Raw genomic sequence first — 25,944 nt, forward strand, 5'->3', positions numbered from 1 at the left:
TAGAAGTAATATCTTTACTTCTTGAGTTCATAATTGTGGACTCTGATCTTCATACCACCAATTCAGTATGACTGACAGCTTGCCAATAGACAAAGATCAGGAAATTTGGTTAAAGACTGTGGTTAGTCACTTTCTCATAAAATGCTAGGGCATAATAATATGAAATAAAGATCTGCCTGAAATTTTTTGCCAAGTAACTAAATCAGCACACATGCTTATACACATCAGTACATTCCTCCCAGAAGTATGTGCTTGCCATAATTTCCATCATGATTAAGTATTAATCAGTAGTGTTTTAGACTGAAGCCACCTTTTTACCTTCTACTTTGCTGAGAAAAAAAGTTTTCCTTCCAGTAAGTTAGCAGTACTAAACTCGGGTTCCTAAAGATATGATAACATCTAATAATGGTATTTAACATTTGAGACTTAATTACATGCCAGGCACTTTACATGTATTCATGTTTTTAATCTCCTCACCAATCTGTGAAGTGGGTGCTATTATTGTCTCCATTTTACAGATGATGAAACTGAGGTATTAGATTAAGTAATTTGCTTAAAGTTACTCAGTGAATCTGGATCTTTAACCCATGATATCTAGATTTATTCAGTGAATCTGGATCTTTAACCCATGATATCTAGGCTTAGAGTCTAATGCTCCCAGCCACTACGCTTGGCTACTTAAATATTTGCTGAATACACAAATAGCTATTTTCTATAATAAAGTATTCTCCCTAATTCTGTTGTCTTTTTCTTTGTAGAACTCCAACAAAGCCTTTCTGAAACAACAACAAACAAAAGCCACTTGGACCTGAAGATACTGTTGCTAAAGACTGAAGAGCAGTCCACTGTGTAGACTGGAGAATGGCTGAGAAAGTCATTCAGGATGTTCTGATGTGTGGCCTGATTCACTGCAGAAAACTGGTGTATATATCATCTCTAAAGCTGATGTAGACAGGACCCAATTCTACTGCAAACTCAAGTGTACCTCTTAATCCTCGTATATTTCTCTAATTGAAGAACTCAAAGCAACTCATGGGCTGTTTTAACTCAGATTATTCAGTGTTTTGAAGGCTGGGAGATAGGAAATGATTCATTATATCCAGAAGCCCTAGATCAACACCTGCTCCCTGCTGATTCAAAGTATCTACCCTGCATTTCTATCAAGAAAAGACAAAGCTGTTTCTGTTGGAAACGTTGGGTAAAAAAAATGAGGCATTATCATCTCTGAAAGGTGTCAACTTGTGAACATGAATTTGATTCTTTAAACTTTTGAACTAGCATAAGATACTACCTTTCCTAAGGAATTTTTATTGACTATATCAAGAATATAAGAACATTGCAGGATAATAATCTGGTAAAGGGCTTTAGGAAAAAAAAGAAAGGAAAGCTGTTCCAAGCTCATTAGACAGCAGTTGCATTTAACAGCGGCAACTCCAATAAATAGGTGCTTAGCTTGTTAATGCTGAAATATGATTAATTTTAGAAATGACTGAAATTTTTGAAATATTATTTATTGATCATATTAAGCATATCACAACTGCATTTTCTTTTCTGTGCATGTAGGAAAGTCAGACAAAGGGTAAATCACCATAGTATCAATTATTATGATGCATTTCTAAATTTAAGTGAAATCAATTGAACATAAAGTAATTTGTAATATATTTTATAATTTACTCAAAGTCCCGCATATATCCAAATACATATATACTTACAATCTAAAAATCTATAATCTTTAAAAACAATGTCAATTTCTTTGATGCTTAATTACTAAAAGCTTCTCTCAAAAATATATTGCCATATGGTTCATATAGTGTTAATAACCAAATAAAGGTAGACCATTATTTTCATTTTTTTTGTAGACCATTATTTTCAAATGATTAAAGAAATACAAGTGAAATAAACAATTTGAGAACATTTACATTAGTGCATTCATTTCAAAGTGAAGCCAACAACAATCTTCAATACTCCATCAGCAATCATGAAATTCATAAAATGTGCCTCATGTATTTGAATGATGGGCGATGCTATAATCTGGGACTGTTAATTTAATAACATGCTGCTTATTCAAAGTAACAATTAAATGTCTCCCCAAGATTTATTTGTGTAATCATTTGGTGCTCAAATATGTCCTAAGGACACAGTTAAATAATAAATGGGCAATAGCAAGTTCATGAACAAAAGTAACAAGACAGAAGACCAAAAATAAAGACAAAATGTATACATTTAATGTACAGCAGGGGACAATGGCCAGAGAAATGCTTTATAGGGAAGAATAAAGGGATCTTTGGAATTCATTTGCTGTCTTTTCTGAAAGTTGGTCATAAAATGCACCATGGTGCCAGCTATTAGAAAACATAGTTGAACTACAAAGACTATTTTCAACAACATTAGTAGATATTTCCAAGGATATGTGAGTAGTCAGTAAGCATTACATGATGATCTTCTCATGAATCAAATTGGTATGCTATCTCATAAACAAATCCCAACTCCCGTAACTATTTATTCATCTTAACTAGTTAATTTATCACAACATAGCTAGCATTTAATATTCTAATATATAAATTTTAATCTAAAAATTTTCCATTGTTGCTTTAATTCTATGCCTAAGAATGTAAAGTGGTATTTATTATTGTCACTGATTAAGTATATAGTACCTGAAAATTATGTATTATACCTCCATATATGGCATGAATGTGAATACCAGTCTATGAACCAATGAAATAATTTTTTCTCTATCAAACATTTTTATCTACCAAAAAAATCTGAATACATATTGAGTGTTCTTTACGAAACTACATCTTCTAGTTGACATTTTATATATAGGGCCAGATATACATGAATTTAGAAAACCATTAATACTCCTTTTGAAAAACATAAAAGGAAAAACAGTTATATTTCAATCAAGTATTACTAAAAAGAGACAGAAAGCCTTTCTACAAGTAAGTCCACATCATTATCTAACTAAAAACTTAAATTTAGTATGTAAATTTCTACCTATCCAAAAAATGCAGATGCTTTACATGGAGACATATCCACTTTGAAACTATTTTTAAAACATCTCTAGCTTTCAAAGAGATGAAAAATAAGACTTGAAAGAGAGCTACACAATGTAAATCTGCAAATATTTGAGGTGATAAAATGGTCAATAATAAATAATTTTAAAATTTACTTTAATGGTTCCATTTCCAAAATATGTGAATTCTAAATGTATCTATTATGTATAATAAAAATATCTTCTAACATAACCATACATATTTCCCCCCTCCTTATTATCACCATTCTAGTACATAGTGTATTTTCTTAACTCCAAATGTTTTACCACTTTAAATTAATCTCAAGTTACTGGTCTACCTTCTAAGTTACCATGAGGATATTCACTTGAAAGCTATTATCTATCTACTTTTATGAATTTAAGTCAATGCCAGGTTGTACTTTACTATATCTCAAAGATTCCTTTTCTGAGAAAAATTCACAAGCCATTTTTGTCACCAACTACTAGCATCAAAAAAATTCTTCTTCTTCTTTAAAAGAAAGATTATTCATTTATGTAAATTGCTTTCTCCTTGTTTATGCATATTGATGATCTCAAACTAGGTCTCAAGAGATGGATTTCTTGGAAACCTAGACTTTTGGAACTGGAAAGGACATTAGAGATCATCCACTCCAAGCCCTTCATTTTATGGTTGAGGACACTGAGCCCAGAAAAGATAGCTGAGTGACTTTGGGCAAATTTCCTACTGAGTGGCAGAGCCAGAATCAGAAGCCAGGTCTCCTGACACCAAGTTAGGAGCCAGGTCTCCTGACTTATGGTCCAAGGATCTTTCCATTACACACACACTGAATCTTTATTTTTGGGGATGTCTTGGCCTGCTTACCCTGATTAAACTGCTTTATAAATGATCATGTTCACCAAATGATGCCTTTGATGACATGTCATGGGATCTTGGAACATGCCTACACAATCAGGCTGTACTATAATCACAATCTTTCCCTGACTAGAACACCTCAATGGCTCCTCCTTGATCACACAATAAATTATAAAGCTCCTTAACACTGTCTTCAAGCAGTATGCAACCTAGCCCCAATAAATCACATGAAACTTTCCCCCTCTTGATCACTGCTATTGATGCCAGCCTTCATTCAGTTCTTCCAAGGTACCAAACTCCTTCCTGTCTCAGTGTATGCCATTCCTTCCACTCAGCCTCTTCTCCCATGCTTTGTCTGGCTAGCTATTAATTATTCTTCAGTTCTCAATTAAATATAAGATCTTTTAAAGGGGATTCCCCCACCCCAAGCCCTCTGATGTTTTACTCCATTCCCACTTCCTTCTTTTTACATTCTTATTGCAACCTATATCTTTTAGTGTTTAAAACAAGCCCAATTAATGAATTATTTATTCACTTATTTATTTAAAATACTTTTCTTTCAATCTATTCCAAGCCCTATAAGAACTGGTACTCATTCCCAATCACTATTCTACCCTCCAGTACTTAGCAGACTGTGTCTGAAATACAGTTAATTGCAATAGTTAGTATTTACTAGCTAGTTGATTATTATGTGCCAGGTCTTGTTCTAAAGCTGGGGATCTCATTAAAATTTCCAACAATCCTATGAAGTTGTTATTAGTAGTATACTTGTTTTTCAGATGACAACATTGAGGCACATTGCATTAAGACACTTGCCTAGTATAACAGAGCTGGTAGCTCGTGGAACTGAGAATTGAATTCAAGCATTCTAATTCCAGAGTCCATTTTTTAAACTAACATATTATGCCACACGCTCAAATATTTGTTTAATATACAAACTTATCCACAAAAATCAGATTAACAGTATCAGTGAACTATGTAAATGGAATAACAATGACAAGCATATAGTATTTACAATATGCCTAGCACTAAGTAGTATACCTATTGTAATCATTTAATCCAACAGCAACCCTGCAAAGGAGACACCACTATTATTACCACTTTACCGGGGAGGAGATTGAGGCACAGACAAGGTGAGTAACTTGCCCAAGATCATATTGCTAGTAAGTGGCAGATCTGGGGTTCAAACACAACAGGGTCAAGTCTCTACTCATAACTTCCGCCTGTGCCACCATACTTGAGATAGCCCATAGCTGAGGACAGCTCAAAGTTAATAATCAATTACTTATGTAACAATCATTAGTGAATCCCCGAGAAGCAAAAAAATAAAAAATAAAATAAAAAAGAGGGAAAGAGAAAGAAAAAATCCATCTGCTTAGACAAACTTGACTCATTGTATATGATGAAGATAAAAACTCCTCCTTTGTAGGGATGTCTAACTAAAAGGGGGGAGTCCCTTCCTTCTACTGGATATAGCGCCATAGCATAGTGAAGGGTCTTCCTGGGGATGCCTTCTGCATTTCTGCCCTTCCCCTGTGGCTGGGAGCCCTGGCTACACTACACAGAGGCGTCAAAATAGTGTACACACTGAGGAAAAAGGAGACATCTACCCTTCGGATGAAGGCTTAAAAAAAATGTAACAGCCACACAAAACCCCAGAGCCATGGTGAGCAAAAAGAACATTTTGCTAAAATATGTTAAAGTCTTGCCGAACCCTGTTAAAACCTTGCTAGGACTTTAGATAAACAGGGTGCTCCTCACTAAGCTCCTTAGTTCCATCAGCTAGAAAGTGGGGAGAAAAAAAATACTTGCCTTGAAGGATTCTTTAAATAAGAAAATAATGTTATTGAAATCCCTTCTGCAAATGATAAAGCACCATAAAATTCTATGTTTACTCAATATTCAAATCTTCTATCTCATATGTCTATAAGGGTCCTTCCCTCAGGTTTTCATTCTGTTCTCTGTGAAAAACTACTAGTGAAAACAGCACTGCTCTAGATGATGATCCTTTAAATGTATGATTCCATTTTGCACATGGTTGAAATTTTATCCTATGAATATGAGGGCACAATAGAAATGAAAAAAAAAAAAGAGGCAGCCTTAGCATGAGGTAGCATGTTTCTCAGAGACAACTTTTAGAAGAGTACTTAAAAACAAAAGCAAAATGAAAAGAAAAATTTCAGTTCAAGGTCGGATGACTCCAGTTAGCTCATTTAGACAAAGGATAGATGTTTTTGTACTAGAGCTTGGACATCAGCAGTTTCAGAAGGTGTGCTATGAAAGTAGGGCAAAGAAATCTAGTTTTGGAAGTCAGAATTTCACATTGTGGCCTGAGTACAATGTCAAAAGAACAGGTCAAAGTGGTCAGCTGCATGAAAGAAAAATCCAAAATCAATCAGATCAGCATATAGATGAAATAAGTGATTTGGTCACACATTTCCACCTTTCAGTGTGTGACACTGGAATTACTAAGCACAGTTCATGTGAGAGATATTGAGAAATTCATTCAAATTTTCCACACGTTTCAGGTTGCCCAGATGTAAAATCCAAATAATGAAATCATTCTTCCCAAGGAGCTGTCACATGCCTAGGTGAAGGACACGACATGAGGTGAAGGGAAAAAAACTGTTATCTTTGCTCCCCAAATGAGATCTTATAACCTTACCTAATAGATTGGTTAACCACAAGGCCAGATCTTCCTTCATCGGTAGCAAGTTAGCTTCATGTCTGCTCGCCAGCCATTGGCTATACTGATGCATATCCGAGAGGCCAGGTCCACTGCGTACCTTTGGGCTCAGAGCGGTGCACATTATTTATCCACTTGTAATCCCTGTTTTGGAAACAAAAGAACAGTTGCTTTTTACATAGACGTCTCTTGTTAAAATCTTTCTGCCAATGACATAGTAAGGAACCAGGTCCATGGACGCTTTGATAACAGGTCAGGTTATTAATTATTAAACCCCATGAGACACTATTTGCTTTTCCTGCATTGGGCCTATCCCTTTCGACCAACCACCTGTAGGAAACATCAGCCATCTAAGGTCAAATAGAAAAATCAAACACTAAGCTCCAAGCTCATGTAAAATATCATACTGGAAAAAGTCAGCTTGTAAGGCAAGAAATTCCACTTATTCAAAAGTAATAAAAAGGGCTTGATTAAAATTTTAGTGTCCAAATTGTAAACTCCCAGTGTTTTGGCTAATGTCTGAAACCATAGATTTCCACAGAATTTTAGTAGTGAGTGCGAGAAATGACATAATTTGCACGATTTACTGTAAACTTAGGACAACTATTCTTAAAACTATTACCTGTAAGATTAAGCAGAGCACTTGGTTCTTTGCATATGGGTAAACTATCATGGATTCACAGTTTAGAGAACTGGTGGGGAGACAGGAAAGGAGGTGCTTTCAAAGAGTACCTACTACACTTTTCTCAGAGTTAATGAAAAAAAAAATAAGAGAGGATAAATGACTTAAACAAGATCATATACTAGATCATGGCAGAGTCAGGGTTGAACCTGGGTCTTCACACTATTCTTTCCAGAATGATACATTTTACAAAATAGATTCATCAAGAACCCATATTACAACACGAGAATTACACACAATCCTAGTAACTACTGCCATAGGGTTTTCTTTTATCTTACTTTTGTCTTCCCACTTTATACATTTTACAGACTAGTTTTGCTTGCAATCATCTTTAGAGTAGAAGTAGTGAAATGTCTTAGGTCTATAAAATAAAAGATGATTTCATTAACCCAACCACCTTATGAGTGGCACAGCCCCCTGCCTGGGTTGTAGAAAGGATGTTTGAATATATACTTGGCCTTGAATGTAGCACTTTGCATGCATCATTTATAGGACCTAAGACTACAGAAGTAATATTGAAGTAGCTAAGGTAAACAAACTCATCAGTTTAACAATGTGTAGGACTCTATTCTGTATATAAATAGTGCATATGAAATAACCACGTGTGGTATGACTAATGAAAATGAAAATATTTGCAGCTGGAAAGAAGTATGATAGGATATAATGAGGTTTTCAGCTACATTTCAATATTTATGGTATTTTAAATTTACCAATATAAGTTGTATACACTTCTGACAGTTTTATTCTTTACATAATATTCCTTTCTACTTATTAAACTCTAATTCTCTTAGCATAGCTTAATTTTTTGCCTTTTAAGACTGCTTTTGGAAAAAAAAAAAGACAACATTGGTGTTCAGAAAATTGCAAAATGTGACTGTCTCCCAAACATTTTGGTGTAATATTGGAAAAGACTGGTAACATGAGTCAACACCTAAAAAGCGTCATAAATGTATAATTTAAAAACATAGGCAATTTCATTTCCAAAGCAATTATGCTTTGAAATAACTTTTTGCAAAAAAATTACCAAAAATTATTTTTGAAAACATTTTTATAAATCTCTATATATCTAATTATCTAAAGTGAACCAGTGCAAATGTGAAAGATTTTTAATACATTTTGTCATATTTTACTAAATTATCATTACAGAAGCCAGAATATCATCATTGCCTATTTTTTTGCAGTTAATTATATATTCAGATAATGTCCTGAAGCTTTCTCCAAACCCTACGATTAAATACCAGAAATCTAAAATTTTGCTCCAGTTCTTTTAAAAATAGGTCCAGTCCCAGGAAAACAAGACATCTCCCTGTGGCTGGTTAGGATTCCTATAGGCTAGCTAGCCTCAGAAACAAACATTTAAGTAATAATACATTTAAGCACATGATTCATACATTTAAATAACTAATTGAAATCTTAAAAGGGTTACCTCTAAAATGCCTTTCTTCTCAAGACACAATCTCTCCCACTACTTTCCTGAAAGTGAGATGTGGTAGTTCAGTAACTTTACCTACATCCTATTATGTGCTCTGCAAACTTTCATTTAAGCACCAGAATCCTATTTTGCTCTGTAAAAACAAGAAGACACCTCAGATTCTTAAGCTCATTGTCCAGCAAAGAATTCATCAAGGGATAGTTTACAGTAAGCCTAATGGCATGTAACAGTTTCAATGAGCCAGAAGGACACAATCCTTCCCCTCAATCCTTCCAAACAGTGAAGTTTTTCTTTTCCTTGACAGTGGCACATTTATTTCTCATGTAGTCTGTCCTGTATTTTGCCAGAAATGTAATTCAAGCTATCTTTTAATATTTATAGATGATCAGTAAGTAAAAACAATAAGAGTAATTAAACAATTTTTGTTATGCTGCTTTGGATATAATCAAAATTATATACAAAGGGGGAAAAAAACGATAAGATTATATTTCCCCAGGAAGCCAAAGTGGGAGAAAGAAGTTTTAGTGGGTAATTAGCAGGTGATAGAAGTAAACAATTAAATATATGCCAAATATGTGGACACCTAAAGTCACTGTCATAGATAGGGACTCTTATGTTTACATGCCTTGGGAAAAAAAAGATCGGGATTTCAAACCAAGTTCTCCTGATCCATTTTTCATATTTCAAATCACCATCAAATCTAGCATGACTTTGTGGTTTAGCTGAAAGTCACTACACGGAAGTCTTCGATTTAAACATGGCAGAGACATGAATAGGAAACACAGAAATGAATCCAGCTAGGATCAAAATTTGGAGTGTGGAAGAATTATCCCATGGTGAAGTAGTTTCTAATTGAAGTGATTAAATTGGTATGAATAACAATCAAATAAATTTATATTACTCAGATAAAAAGATCCCTACGGGATTGTACCCTTTTTAGAATTTTCAACTTTAACCAACTGGATGAGTTGAGTTAGATCACAAAGAACACATTACAACAAAAAGATAATTTCTGATCCTTTGAATTATTCAAGTTTTCAAAAACCAAAAGAGATGCCAAGGAGTAGCTTTTAAAGAGGGGAAATAAAATGATTAAGGATCCATTAGATTTGAAAAAAAGTTAGGTTTGGGGGAAAGAAAAACATTTTATATAATATATCTAAACACTGAAAAATGTTACCATGAAAATTCAGATAATCTAAATATTTTAAAAGCTTGATAAGTGACTTTGGTAAGTACTAAGCAAAGCCAATTGCTTTAGAAACAGAAGGACTCAAATGCTTCTATGACTCTCTGAACTATGGCTTCTCCAAGCTGTATGGGTCTATCTAAAAATGAATAACTCAACCCTCAGGATTTGGAATTCAGAAAAATAGAACTTAAAGGGAAAAACATGCAGAAATTTAATACAGAATTCTTCAAAGAATGTGTGTGTGTATTATTTTTTCTTTCTTTCCATAGTAGAACTGATTCTGGAATAACCATTATGACTATGATGAGACTGAACTAGCCCAGGGGAAGAAGAAAAAATTAATGACTCCATAAGTAAAATATCACATGTTTAAAGACTGTTTAGTCTGTTGCTCCAGAATCCCAGTTGAAAACATCATAGTTTTGAATCTGAAAAAAAAGTATGCTTTCATGCCCCCTAGAGGTGTGCTTTATGACCAAGATGGTTTCCAGTCTATCTCTAGACTTTGCTGACATGTATTGCATAGAAAATAAATTGGAAAGAAAGAAAAATAAGGGAAAATTATAAACATTATATCACTACTGTCTGCTATGAGATCCACTAAGAAGCTTGATTAGTGGATAGAATATTAGATTGGGAATCAGAAGTGCTGGGGTCAAATACTGACTCCACTGTCTAGCTATTTAATAGCTGTTTTGTTCCAGTTGGATGACTTTCTCTTTGTACTGGAATTTTTCAGTGTGTACAATGGAGGCAAATACCTCAAATATAATTCGAAGATTAAATATTTGTGTCAGTTTTTGGTATATATTTTATATCCAATAAATACTAGCTAAACCTTAATCATCCTCATAGAAAATGTGCCAAAATAAAACTCCTACTGACATATTTTAAAAACAAAAACAGTTCTGTAACAAAATAGAAATATTTTATAGAACTATAAATCACTAAAAAAAGTCAAAAAGGGAGAAATGAAAACAAAGTATTGATGAAATAAAACCATAAAAAAGGGAAAATCCAAAGTTTTCTTCATATTGACAGGTGATGAATGAAATGTTAAGCTCTAAAATGAGTTTATATGTGTTTTTAAAAGCAAAGTTTGGTAACAAATTATACCTCATGTTTGACACCAGTCAAAAATAGGGGAACCCTATACCTTCAAAAATAAATGAGAAAGGATGTCACGACACTCCCCCCCAACTAACGTGCGCGCGCGCACACACACACGTGCAGACTCCATAATGGTAACCTTTTAAAACAGAGTGCTAATGAACCCACAGTCAAGGGATCCATCCCTAAAGGCCAACTTTGTTCTGATCTGTAGCATTGACCTCACTTCTATTCAATTTTGTGTGTTATGAGCGTGAAACAATGAAGAAACAAAATTTATAGGCCAATAACACCATTTAAAAAAAATTAAACTAACGAAAAACATCCCAAGCCAAACACCCTTTCAAATTTTGGAAGGAGAAAATGCTATCTTTCAACTGAGATTCAAAGAACTAATAACCAAGGACCACTCTAGATGGCTCTTCATTCTGAGTTCTTTCCTTCTATGTGATTCATTTTGGCTAACCAATAACATCTCTACAAAGCTACATATTCTCAACCAATGCCATGAATACCAAATCTTAACCTAAGGCCCTAATTAGAAAATAAAAGTCTAAAATTTAATCAGAAAGATTATTCTAGATCTTAGAAGTGGACCCACACTCTGGTTAAGAGGCACAATTTGTCCACAAATTTTAAAAAAGCACCAAGACTAAAGGCAAAATGACACTCATTATCGATTTTTCTCATTATGTAATAAAATCTTTAAACCCAAATGAACCTTAGAAGATGTAGCAGTCAAATTCCTGGTTTTTAATTAGAGACTAGAGGCCTAAAATATTTTGCCCAAAGTAACAAGGTTATTAGTCAGAGTCATTAAAAATATCCTACTCAGCTCTCCTGGCGTCCAATTTCGAGTAATGCTAAGTTTTTTGGTTTTTTTCCAGGAAATCTCTTTCTCTTCTTGCAGCCCCATGATGATTTGTCTTGAACTAAATGATAGTATACATGTAATAATTCCTTCTCAAATCATGACCAACAAATTAACACTAAGTGGAGATTGATTCTTATATTTTCATGGCATTTGAAATTTTTTCAAGTTTTTAAAAATCCTACTAATCCATTCTTCCAAAGAATTTAGCACTGGTTTTTGGACCCCTCCAGATTAACTTGAAACATAATTTGAATAGAAAACCATCTGAAAGTCATTAATCAATTAGACTATTTAAGTGCTTACCTCAAAATTTCATCTAAGTTGATTAAGTCAACTTTAATTCATGAGAACATTTTGGGGGTTTTGATGTTGTTTGTGATACAAAGACTTCTGTTTTACTAACTATAAGGCAGTTAAGAGCTAGCAGAGTTCTACATTGTATTGAATATATGTGTGTGTGTATGTATATATATATATATATATATACACATATATATATTGCGTATAGTCTCATATAAAGGGAGAACAGTAGTAAAAACTCAATTGACCCTGAAAACATTTAGGACAGAAAAACTACACAAGCATTACCCATTTTGACAAGAGGTATTTTCTACCTTCTCTCCAGTTCTTTTCTCTAGTCTGAAAACACTGAGTGGAAAATCTTGATTGTTGCTTGGAAGAAATGAAAAGAAATAGTGGGTTCCTGTTTGTGCCTCTATATCAAAACCACAAAAATACCAAAAGAGCCTTAACATCAGTTGCAGTTTTAACAAAACTCGGCAAAGAAATTGTGAGAGCCTCATTGTTTTCAACCAAGGTAACTTTGGCCTTTCAAAGGCTCCAAAAGTTTGTAATACAGACTTGCAGCCTTGAATCAAAATTCTAAAATTACACATAACGTACTTGTGATTAATATAAGACCTGACATTTCACCATACCTGCAAGTTGAAGCTTTAGCTAAGATTTCTTACCAAGATTCTAGAAAACTTAGTGTCAATCGCATGACCTTTTGTACCAGGTGAAAGAAATGTGCTGTGTGACTGTATCTCCCAGTAAAACACAGTCCACATCACAGAAGTAGGGTATTTAGCACTAAAGTGAAGAAATAAGCCCAAAGTTTAGTTAGCACACACGCTGAAATTCAAGCTACCTTTCCGATCCAGCGCCCATTCAGGGAGCCATGTGTGAAGGCTGCAATGTGCATTGCAAAAGCTGTCCCACGCCTCAGACATCTGTCCCTTACCTTCTCTTAGGCGGTCAGAACCAGGACGCCCATGTTGGAGAAGGCCACCAGAGCCACCACCTCCTCCTCCTCAGTTAGGGGGGGAGCATTCCTGGAGAAGGAGCCCATTGATCGATTTCAAAGGCTGGGCAAACTAGACCCCAGCTGCAGCTAATCAGCGTCCCCTCGGCTAAGAGGTTGGGGGAAGGAAGCAATGAGCCACAGGGCTCGTTCCCAGCCTTGCGGCTGTGAATCTCAGCGTTAGGTGAGGGGGAAAGGTGGACTTTTCCTGCCTGGCTGGCACATCCGACCTGTCTGAGCCTTTATTTTAACACTAGGAGGCCAAATGGGTGTTCCTGTGCACATGCAGATCTTATTTCCCCCACAAAAGATCTCCTGTACACAACTGATTTAGCTTTGTGGGAGAGGGTACTTGGAGAGAGGGAGGAGTTTACAAGAGGGACGGTAAAGTTTTGCAAACTCTTCACTAGAAGTGGATGAAAGTGAAGGAGGGTGAGGGAATGAAGGCGAAGAAGGTGGGAAAGTAAAGGCTTTGATTTCCGAAAAGGTTAACTGGAGGGAAGTACTGCACAACCCACCCCCACCCCAGTTGTCCTGGAATGTCGAAAACAGAATCTGTTAACGCCTGCTTTTGCTCCCTCTCTAGTCAAGACCGTAGAAACTTCGGATGTCTGGGCTAACTTAATGGCAATTTACCTTCCTGGGCTGATAGGATTTAATTTTGCCGGAATACCTAATGCCTCCAAAGCAAAATTGGCTCCCCTGCTGCTCCCCAAACAATTTAGGATTCCAAAACCCTGCTCTCTGGATGAAAAGAGCACTACTGCTCTGCAAAAATCTTCTCAAACGGGGTTGATTCATAGGCTAGCGTTTGTTTATTCACTTTTTTTTTTTTAAAAAAAGCCCAACTCTGTGAAACTCATCAGTCGGAAACAGGGAGTATCTCCCCAAATCGTTAAGTGTCGTGTTCTTTCCTGCCATCCCGGCCTCCTCCACTCTAGTAAAACACTCAGGATCCATCCAGGCAGACTGCCCTCGCTCCGCTCCCCTCTCCCCAGCAACCGTCCGCGCTGAGCATGCATCACAGAGACCCCGGCGCACGAATGCACAAGTGTGCGTTTAGAATCCATGTGCTAATGAGAAGTCCTCACGTCAGTCCCTGGTTGGCTGAGCCGCCCCAAAGGGCTCTCTGTGCGGCAGTCATCTGGGCCGTTCCACAATAGGGATGAGGGACACATGGTTGTGTCCAGGGAATCCCAGTCACGCACTGCAGTGCCTACCCACTGAGCGCCAAAGCCCGTCCAGCGGTCCGCGGCTCCTCGCGCGTCCCAGCCGCGCCCCCGAGGTCACCGCACGGAGCGCCCCTCCCCCGCCGCCCCCCGCGCACCCGCAGGCAGGGCTCCCGCAGTCTCGCTGCGGAGCGCGCGCGGCGGCTGCGGCGGCTGCGGCGGCGCCGGCTGAAAACCGGCCGGCCCGCCTCGCTCACCCGGCGTCCGGAGCTGGCTGCTGGCGGCTCTCAGAGGCGCCGGGGCTCCCGGCTCCGCTGGCGCAGCGTCTCGGGGTTGGCCCCCTCCCGGCGCAGGTCCTGCAGCAGCCGCACTCCGCACCCCGGCAGCTCGGCAGCAGCTACAGCCGCACTACCCCTCTTCATACTTCTCTGATGGCTCCTCTCGGTGCTGTTTGGGAAAACGATTTTTCCCCCCTGCCAGAAACAGATTTCCTACATTTCATCAGTCCACATAGACCTAGCGGAAGTAAAATGCTTACTTTTTCTGGTGGACGGCAAACGCAATTGACACTGATTTACCCTTCAAATGGGGAGAGATTGTATTACAAGCCCTTGGCAACAATTCCCAGGTTGGGGCCAAGCTCCAGCCCCTTGTCCCCCAAACTCTAACTTAAGAGGGAAAGGGCGGGGGTGCAGTGGGGAGGGGATATTTAACTCCAGGGTTTTTAACAGAGTCAATGGCTTTAGCACAATATTAAAATTGGATATTGGAAAAGTTTTGCTCTCCTGGCCGGTGATTTTGCAGACTCAGAGGCATGAGCTTTCCAGTAACTTCGGCCGCTCTTCGTTCCAAATTGAACAATTTGATTTCTTACAATTCTTTTTAAACGTCAGGGGTTTCGAATAGGCAGCACTCACGGCTGTTTTCGCTTTACAAAAGGAAATAAAATTCCACCCTTCTCTCAGCTAAAGCTCAGCTTTATGTTGAGTGTCATGGACAATTTTCTCCAACTGTTGTTTATTAGTACGTGTGTTCTGAGATGAAAAGTCTTCCCATGAAGTGGACAGATGTTCAAGTGTCTGCTTCACCTCTACTACACATGTGACCCTTGCCGAGTGTCCTAATAGCGGCAGGTTACCACTTTCCGCGGCGTGGACATGAAAATTAAAACACTTTTGTGTTGTGATTTTGTTTACATGTTCAGTTGCCTGTGCGTCTCCATCCAATGCATAGGATTGCACTGACACAGGTATTCTGATTCTCTCTTGGATACCATTTTTTTTTATATGGTAAGTAACGTACCCTACCCATCCCCGCAAAAGAGAAACTACCTGTAGATCCACATAGCTAAGTGATGTGGAAAATTTTAGATATAATTGAAAAAAAAAAGACATTTTGCTTGTATTATGCTTTCATCTGGAAGTGGTTGCTCTAAAACATCTAGAAACTCCCATCAGTTATTTGCTTGTAGTAGCAGTACAAATAATGAAAGGAGAAAGATTGAAAAATTTGGTGGCATGGAACTCCAAGGTTTTTATTTTAGTTCGGTTTGATGTTGCAGCTGTCAGCTCCATAGTCCTCCTTGGCTTCCCACAAGACAGTGAAAAGAGCCATTCCTCATTTTTAAAGAGAAATAGCATCATAAAAAGCCTGTATTATCGGCCACACGTAAATAACAGCAACAAAACACAAAGAGCAGGTTACTGATTAATTTGAGTAAATGACACTGAGTAATAAAATTTCTCAGAATTTAACCAGATCTGAGTATTCCAAGAGCCCCAATAAAGTATCTTGAGTTTCTGAGTCTGTGCCATTTAGGTAAAAGGCCAAACATCCTTGATAATTTTTCATGATCAAAATATCATCGGCCAATAGATGTTAATTTAAGTATCATTGGGGTATATAAGAGTTCAAAGAATCTAACATCATGAATTTTGAAATTCATATTTCATATTCATGAAATATCCTATTGCTCCACAGATATAAATATTCTTGTCACATTGTTCAATATTGATAATATAAAAAGTAAAGTGCAAGGCAATATTTTTGTTGATTTAGGAGCAATGCTCAACCCGGTGTAGGAAAATAAGGAAGCTTACAGAAGCACTGGGAAAGCACAGCCATGTAAATTACTCCCTCGGAGGCCCTTCCCTCCAGGTATTTTTAGTTTTAGTATCTGCATTATAGCAGATCCTCTGTCCTTTTAACTAGAGCCACAAGGAAGCAGCGCCTGGGTAACTCAGTAGGTTAACCACTGAGCCCTGTGTAGGGATCTGCACTCAGTGTGGAGTCTGCTTGAGATTCTCTTTCTCCCTCTGCCTCGGTCCCTCCCCCCACTCCCTCTCTCTCTCTAAGAATAAATAAATAAAATTATTAAAGAAAAGAGAAATAATACAAAAGATTTCTGAAGAGGCATAAAAATGTTTTCATTTAACATTTTTTCAGCATTCGTAATAACTCCTGTTTGATTTTTATTTTGTGATTTTCAAAATAAAATATTTTCAAAATAAAATAATTATGTATTCCAATTGGCCATTGATACATTTGTCAGACACTGTTTGTCCAAGAATTTTCTTGCCTTGGTCTCAACCTAAACATGGTCATCTTAGAAAACCATGGCCCAATAGACTCAACCATAACATACTCTCCCGTGTGAAGGTGAAGCAAACAAATGCCTCACCTAACGAGGTAAAAAAAAAAAAAAAAAAAAATGCCTAAATACGTTCTTGAAGCTTGGCAGCAGAAAGAAGAAAAGCCAGATTTAGAGAAAACATAGTTTAGTTTTCCTTTTTAAGTTATCACAGCTTCGAGAATTCTCATATTGAAAGTTTGGGGGTTAATATGTGTTTCGGGCATTCTAAACCTTCAATATTGTCTTGTATATGAACTGGACCTTTTTCTTAAAATATATATAGAGAGAGAGAGAAAATGAGCAATAGAATTCTTTATTTTTTCCTCATCTATAGGTTAGCCTCTCCTCCCCCCCTTTCCCCTCCCTCTTTCCTCCCTCTTCTCTCTCCCTCGCAGAAATAATACTTATTCTGAAAAGTGGGGCAAACCTTCACTGCATGGTGGGGATCAGACGGCGTGTTGAAAGACATTAAATCATGTGGAAAGAGACAGTGGGTAAGATAAATTTGCAAAGGGGACCAAGTCATTCTTATATTCCTAAATAAGTGCAAACAGGCACTTAAAGATGGCACGTGATAGCTGGAGAGGCAGGTGAGAGTGATGATACAGAAAGCAGCCTGAAGACATGCAGGGGTGCTGCAGAACCACATGAAGCAATGGGCTCAGTGGAAGCACTTACATTTTACCAAAATACTTTATCAGTGATGTCAAATATCCTTATATTTCCCTACCTAGCATCTCGGCCCCTAGGATGGGCCTTCAATCGATATATATTGAAATAAAAATTTTTGGAAATGTCATAAGGCAGACAGAAGTCCTCGTATGGTTAATTACAAACACTGTTAGGGATAACAAGTAAAGGCTGTGACTTTTCATCACCATTCATGTATAAAACTACAAAGAATAAATGAGAGAAATTTCCTGGGAAAAGTTCAAGGTTTACTCAGTTTGACATGCAACTTAAAAAAAAAAAAAATCTATTGCTTTACTCTCAACGGAGAACTTTAACTTTATAAGCACAACACCACAGTAGCATCGATATTCGTTCCCTACTGTTCGAGGCTCATATTTTTGCAAAATGTGTGCTATATATAAACCGATGTCTTCTCATTTTTACACGGGGGATAGATTAAAATCATTTCATGAACTCTGCCATTTACCTCATCTAGTTTTAAGTACCCTATACAATGTATACTATTGTGTGATTTTCCTCGTCCGAGTTGGAGTTGGGTTTTTTTAATTTTTACTTCATTAAATATCCTTGTGGTTTGTTCCTAAAACTTTTGTTAAAATATCATGCCACCCTAATTGCAAGAAGCTCAAATTTAATGAGTGTTTAATATAAAATATTTTTATTTCAATCATCTTGTCTTTCTTTATACCATCGTTATCTCCAGCATGTAGAATGCCAATGGGCATAGAGCAGGCACTCAATAAATAATTGTTGAATGAATAAATTACTATTACAGTAAAAGCCAGTCTCTTAGGAAACTTACTACTAATTGGTTAGGTTTTTATATATTGTCTTTAATTTAGTAGTTTGGAACCCAGAATAGAAAAATAATGTTAAAATAACATTATAAATGATGGTTTCATTCCCAAGCTAGAATCATTTCATCTGGTAAAATGTAACTAGCGTTCAGTAAAACAGATGCTTGCCTGTGTGCCAGGCTTATAAATGAGGTCAGTCTGTGTCACTTGTCACTTCATTAAAAACCTAAGGTTGATTTGGACTCAAGGTTTAATCATAACCGATATGAGTGCAAAGTAATCGAAAAAAATTACTACTTCGGTGGCTTTAAAACTTTTTTTATTGTGACCCATAATAAAAAATACATTATGGAACAGACACATAGACACACACTCAGACACCCAGGACCACAACAGATTTCATGTAACAGTACTTAACCTTCCTCCATTAATGCATTCTGGTATTTTTCTTTAAAAAAAAATTTTTTTTCTGATATTTTTCTACTTGGCTTTATTCTAGTCTTTTGATGCCATTCTGTTGAAAAGAAATGCTATTGAAGAACTGCTAAATATATTTCACAATGCACAGTTTGAAAACAATCTAACCTAGAAACTAAACTAAGAAGAAAATCAGTCAAAATGGAGATAGGGTATCAGTGAACAGATGGTTTCATTATAAACTACAAAACAGATGTGCATATATATTGTTAGTGGTAAACTTGACATGATGTCATGTCACAATATCCCAAACATCGTACACCCTCAGACCTCCATGCCTTTGCTCATGCTGACTAGAATGATCTTTTACCTTTTACTTTCTCCCTTGAAAGAAAGCAGATTCATTCTTCCAGGACCAACTTAATGGTCATCTTCTTTGTGGTTCTCTTGATCTCTCTGGCAGAAATATTGCTGTGTCTCTCTGTCTGATGCTCTGAGAATTTTTCCATTTCTTGTATATCTCATTTATAACCTAGCATCACAGTGATTTTCTTAAGCATCAACCCCACCCCCTAAACTGTGCATCCCTTGAGAGCAGGGACCAGGTTATCCATCTTTGCATATCAATACTCAACACCAAAGGTAGTTGAATGATTGAATGAATGAATAAATGAACCATAAACCACGGAATATCTGAGAGAGAAAAAGTGGGTGTCATTGGGTGATGGAACAGATACAAGAAGGGAAGAAGTGTGTGCATCAAAAGAGAACTAAATGAAAATTCTTCTGCAGAGATGGCGCCAGCTGTTGGTTTTGCGTCATTGTGGATGGAACAATTTACATTATAAGTGACATTTTACTGTCACATTTCGTGTGACTCTCTGGTCTAGCTATCCATTAATTTTTAAGAACATTGATAATGACAAACTTAGGATTACTTTATGGAAGGATGAGAAAACTTGCTGCAATTTCCATTGTTGTAACATAGTTTACAAACATGGAACCTTTACCAACCTCTGATTTATACCAAACATTTAGAGAAATGGCTTTTAAAGTTATCTCATTGAAGGGCTTTTTGAGACTAGGCAACATGCCATGAAAGGTGGCACACTTAGCCCAAAGTGAGAGAGCATCGCAGAAAGGGGTCAGGGGCTTCTCTTGGCAGAGGGAAATACTGTTGCTGTCACAGTGACCACTAGGACTCAAGAGCTCTGCAAAGAGATTTCACCAGCCATTGTCCCCACCGAAGCTGTCAAGGAGTAGACATATTAAATTGTAAAAATAATAGTCATTAGAGTTAGCATAATAATTAAGAGTCCACACTGGAGCCAGACAAAACCAAGGTCAAATTTTAGGGTCTTCACTTAGTTCCTAAACATGGGCAAATTACTTAATCTTTCCAGTTATCAGTTTCCACATCTGTGAAGTGTGGATAACCTATAATAGCTCCTCTCTCACAGGCATGACTAAAGTGCTATAGAATACCTGTAAAACATTTAGTTTGCTGTTTGACATACAGCAAGTGTGAAATGTATGTTAGGTATTTTATGACTAATTGAACACCTAAATCATCTCATTGACTCATTACAACAATCCCCTCCCCCACCCTGGGATAAGGACGTTACCATCATTAAATATACAGAAGATCAGAGAATGTTATACATCCTTTCTCTGAATCTTTCTTTCCTCCTCACTTTATGGCATTCCATTTTATACCATTTTATACTAATGGCTTCATGGTTCATTCATTCATTCTCCAACCTTACGTGTGCACTCCTTATATAAAGGTGAAGTCACAGGCCCTGCTCTCCAGGAGCTCACAACCTAATAAGAAAAATGGTCTGTTGAAGAGCACAGGTGGGATTGACACTCATGTCTTTCTTTCTCCTTCCTTCCTTCCTTCCTTCCTTCCATCTTTCTTCCTCCCTTCCTTCTGAACTTGCTTTCTTTTTTCTTTCTTTTTAAGGAGAGGGAAGAGCCTATACATTAACAGTTTTTACTTCTGAGATAAAACTCAAATGAATTTATGTTCGAATCTTAAAATATGATAATATAATACTCTGAGAGAAAAATAACTGAACCAGTTTTGAAAAGAGGAGACCATTGGTGTCAGGTATCCTAACTCAAGGCCAGATGATCTGCCCCCGGTGCTGAAGGCTCTGTGTCACATGGAATTAAGTCAAATACCTTTTGGCAGTATGAAGAAGAACTCACAGAAGGAACACAGCATCAGATATGGTGATAAAGCTTCTGACCAAGAAAAGTCAAGAGAAGGTTTCAAAATCTTCCTTCCTTTTGGCTTAGGCTGAGGGAGAGGATAGATGGAAGTCAGGGCAGGCTTCTTGTTAATTAGCTCCCACAGATAAGCAGGCCAAATAGCCCAGAGACCAGAAGAGATTATTGTAGGAAATTGGCTCTTGTGATTATGGGGGCTGACAAGTCGCAAAATCTGCAGGGTAAGTTGGCAAGCTGGAGGCCCAGGAGAGTGGACGGTGTAGTTCCCACATGAAGTCCAGCAGACCCAGGAAGAGCCAGTGTTTCCGTTTGAGTCTGGAGGCAGAAAAAAAGGCCTGTTCTAGCTCAAAATCAGTCAAGTATTCTCTCTTACTCAACGGAGAGTCAGTCTTTTTAGTCAATCAGGCCTTGAACTGATTAAACGAGGCCCACCCACCTTAAGGAGGTCAATATATCGATTTAAATTTTCAAACATTTAAAACGTCTAAAAACATTCTCACAGAAACACTCAGAACAATGTTTGATCAAATATTTGGGCCCAGTTAAGCTGACACATAAAATTAACTACCACAGGAGAAAGAGGTGACAAGGAAATATTCAAATTATCCAGTCCCCAGGGAGCTCTGACAAACTTTGTAAACCCACTGAGCTTGCCATGCAGAAGCCATCCCCCACCATTCCAGTTTGCTACCCTGTCCCAGGGTGCAAGCCCTGGTGTGGCTCTGCCAGGCACCCTGCTCTCCTTTGGAGCTATAACAAAGAGTTCCGACTTTCATCTCCTAGGGTCACCATGTTCTGATGTGTCCTGCCATGAAAAGAAACTTTAAATGTATAAAACCGGAAGGAAGAGATGGAGAACTCCGTTTTTATCCCATTTCCCTTTCTTCACCTTATTCACATTTCCAGAATCATTCTTCTTACGTGATTACCAGATTCCGCTGCATTGTGCTCCTCTCTTAGAATGTTCCTTCCTTCCCGCTATCTCCTTTCTGTAGAAATATACTAATCATACTTCCCTGTGCTCCTGAATTTTTGTAAGTTATCTCAAAATATGTGGTACGAGAGAAAACTAAAGAAGAGTAAAAAATTAAAACTTTAATAGAGTAAAAATGAAAATATCCAGCGTAGAGTACAAAAGTATGTAAGCACTGTGAGTAACACACACGCACACACACACACACACACACACACACACACAAACTCATGACAGCCACCACCAGTGGGAAAGTAATAAGCGATACCTCTGCATGAGATCCACTGTAGCGTGAACTGCCTTTGACTATTTCCACTGTCAGCAATTTTCTTTAGCTCCTACATCTTGTAGCTTATGAATAAAGTATGGGGATGATTTTCATTTGTTAATATTGCTTTACCACGTGGTTGTGGATTTGTCAAAGCATAAGGTTTACTTCTCGGGGCTTTTTGTTTATTTTGTTTTTAAACTCCAGTAATTTTTTTATAGTTTACCTGGATTATACATCGCTGGGTGTTTTGTTTTTTTTTCTCCAACCTGTGAACATTCTCTTCACACTCATCCGATTTCTCCTTTATACAATTCTGTCCTCTGTTTTCTTTTTCTTACATCATCCTCTTTGCTTCATTGGATATTTACTTTCGACATTCTGTGCCTTAGGCAGACCTCCTTAATGGGTGGTTGGTGTCTGTCATGTGCTGAATTAAGAACAATAGCAGGGAGGTTAACCAACTCCCTTCATTAATGACATGTGTTGCAGCAACTCCTAAAGAGACTAGGGAAAGCTTCAAGTTTCAGGAAATTTAGCCAAGTTTGGGACCCAAGTTCTACAGAAATGACAACAGCTAGTATATACTCTGGTTTAAGGTTTGTAGAAATTATGGATGTGATGGAAATAAGAAATTTCCAATTTGTTTGGGAACATTTTTCATTCCTTGTTTGTGAATGAATAACTTTGGTCTGCAGTTTTATTCAGACAATATGATGCCACATAAAGATACTTTTATTTTTTACTGAATAATATTTCTATGAAATAACAGGAAAAAAGTATGATCCAAGAGGTACAGAAAGTACAAAAACATGCTATAGACATAAAGTTCACTTAACACTCTTCCTCGGAATTATTAAGTAACTTATAAAAATCTCATATACTCACCCTCAATTATTGCACTAATTTTGCTAATTAAAATTTAACATTTAACTTAAATATTTGTGCCAGACACAGAGAAGGTAAGAGAATAGAGCTAGGCTCTGTACCAAGAAAGAATATTATTTACATTTTATGGTTTGGTTTAATTTTTTTTCTGCTGAGTGAGCAGATGAGGCCTGCCAAACCATACATTAATTTTTTTCATTGAGGCAGAGCTTATAAGTGGAACCAAATTATGTATGGGAATTATGCAGATGTCTTTATGACCAGAGACACTATTTTTTCCAAAACAAATTGGCAATTTCTACAATTTAGAGTTTATAATTCCAACAAAGTACAGTAATTTTGTTTTTGTTGTTCTTGTTTTTCAAGTTCCTTGAACAAATTTTGGAATTAAAGAATCGCTGGAGATTCCAACGGTGTTTTTGGAAGGCTTCTTGCCATATTACAAACTTACCTCAGAGTATTTTCTGTATTTTTATCAGGTAGGAAATCTTTATTAAGTACCTAAGATAGGTCCTGTGGGAATGCAAAGATGAATTAGACACAGTCGTTCCCCTTGAAAAATCTTCCATTGGTGAAGGAAATGGACATGAAGAATTAGCCAAACACAGAATGAAATAAATGTTAAATATTGATACAAACGAAATAAATGCCAAATATTGATACAAACGACCGCCTGGAGAAAAGCAAAGTGATGCAAGGTCAGCATGTCTCTGGGAATCAGGGCAGGTGGCACGGGGGAGGGGGTGACCCTTACAGGAGAACGTAGGGGAGTTGAGCCTGGAAGTGGAGGTGCGAAAGAGTATGGTCTATAGGGAATGAGAGGCAGTCTGGAGAGCCTGGCTATTCAGATCATAGAGGCTAGTAGTGGGGATGAGGCTCTGACCAGATTTTAGATAGTGTTGGATGAGAAATTAAGAAGTGTGGGCTCTTAATAGTATAACTCAAGTTTCAGTTCAGTTAATTTTCTAACAGATTTGGTTATTAATTCAGATGTAAGCATCAGTATATTTTTTCTTTAATGAAAATTTTTATTTCCTAACCACGAGGAATAGTTATACAGTTAACTATTTAACTCTTTATAGTCTATCTATTAGTTTCATAATAAAGATACAGAAAGACACTACACATTGAGAAAGAATGTCTCTTTTTATCTAGAAAAAAATGGGTAAATTTTACATTATTTATTATTTATTTCCTATCACTTGGACCTATGAGTTACTTTACAAGTTATTTTACACTTACTTAGGAAGGAAAGTATTTAAATAATTCTAACTGGAGGGGTTTTAAAATATTATTGGACCATTAAGTGATAATGACCTCATAGCCTTTAGCCTCATTTTGAATTAAACACCTTCGTCCAGGTACCACCTCATGCTCCAGTTTCTATTGCCGTGTAAAAAACCACCCCAGATTTAATGGTGTAAAACAACGACCACATAATGTTGCTAACAAACCCTATGGAAAATATCAAACAGAAAACTGCAGGGATGGCTTATCTCTGTTCCAAAATGCCTGGGGGTCTCAGGTGGGAAAACTCGGGGATTGGAATAATCTGCAGACTTTGCCCCTCGTACATATCTGGTGTCTGGGCTTGGATGACTGAAGTTTTCTTCATGTGAACTGGCCTTCTCACAGCATGGTGGCCAGATTCCTAGAGGGAGTGTTGCTAGAGGAATGTCCTGACAGCAAGCCGTCCAAGTGAATCGTGGAAGCTGTGTGGCCTTTTGAATTCTAGCCTCAGGAGTCACATAGCCTTCCTTCTGTTGTGCAATATTGGTCTACCCTTTCAGTAGGAGGAGTGTCAACTCTTTCTGGGACCCTGTTTAAAAGTGCCACACCCAGTATCCCAATCATAACTATGACCATTCAAAGTTTTCTTCTCTCTTAGACTGGGTCTTGCTGAAGTGGAATCTATTATATTCATTATTATATCCCTAGGACATAATATGGTACATGGTATGTGTTCAAAAAGTATTGGTTGTGGGGCGCCTGGGTGGCTCAGTCATTAAGCGTCTGCCTTCGGCTCAGGTCATGATCCCAAGGTCCTGGGATCGGGCCCCGCATCGGGCTCCCTGTTCAGCAGGAAGCCTGCTTCTCCCTCTCCCACTCCCCCTGCTTGTGTTCCCTATCTCCTGGTGTCTCCCTCTCTTTCAAATAAATAAAATCTTTTTAAAAAAAGTATTAGTTGAAAAAATGAACACACTATTTCTCCAATGTATCTTGCTCACTTCATTTTTTTCATATTGCCAGTCCTCATAGCCAGAATATCCTTCTCAATCCCGTCTGCCTATTCATAGATATATATGCATATATAAGATATATATATATATATATCTTAATGAGAAAGAGGAAAGAACTCTCTAATAGGAATTATACATAGATGGTAGACTAGTAACTGTGTGCTAGGTGCTTTGCAAACATGATTTCATTGAGCCCTCATAACAACATTATGACAAATATTATCTTTTCTTTATAGATGAAGGAACAGACTCAGAAAAGTTAAGTAACTTGTCCAAAGTAAATGTAAATCAACACTGATACTAATCCCAGGTCTGTCTGATTCCACAATTTGGTTGAGCTCAACACACAGTTACTAAACACCAACTAGATAACAGTGATTATGCTAAGAACCAAAGGTTCAAAGTATTAGTCCGTCTCCTTTAGAAGCTCAACGTCTGTTGAAAAGAAGTCTTACCATCTAAGAAAATGCATATCCTTTCCAGTCCA

The 25,944-nt window shown here is 37.2% G+C and overlaps 1 protein-coding gene across 2 annotated transcripts in view; it reads right to left on the reverse strand.

The window, feature by feature from the left end:
- Positions 1-6,676, reverse strand: part of GAS2 (growth arrest specific 2) — a 117,287-nt gene extending 110,611 nt beyond the window's left edge. For both annotated transcript variants that reach the window (XM_028117735.2, XM_088017797.1), the window contains exon 1: positions 6,532-6,676. In XM_028117735.2, the coding sequence (XP_027973536.1) occupies positions 6,532-6,676 (145 nt within the window). The remainder of the gene's footprint in view (positions 1-6,531) is intronic.
- Positions 6,677-25,944: the final 19,268 nt, after the last annotated feature.

This window comes from Eumetopias jubatus, unplaced genomic scaffold, assembly GCF_037043125.1.
Source record: "Eumetopias jubatus isolate StellerSeaLion01/CBP00866 unplaced genomic scaffold, mEumJub1_p1.0 scaffold_13, whole genome shotgun sequence".
In the NCBI taxonomy this organism is placed as follows: domain Eukaryota; kingdom Metazoa; phylum Chordata; class Mammalia; order Carnivora; family Otariidae; genus Eumetopias; species Eumetopias jubatus.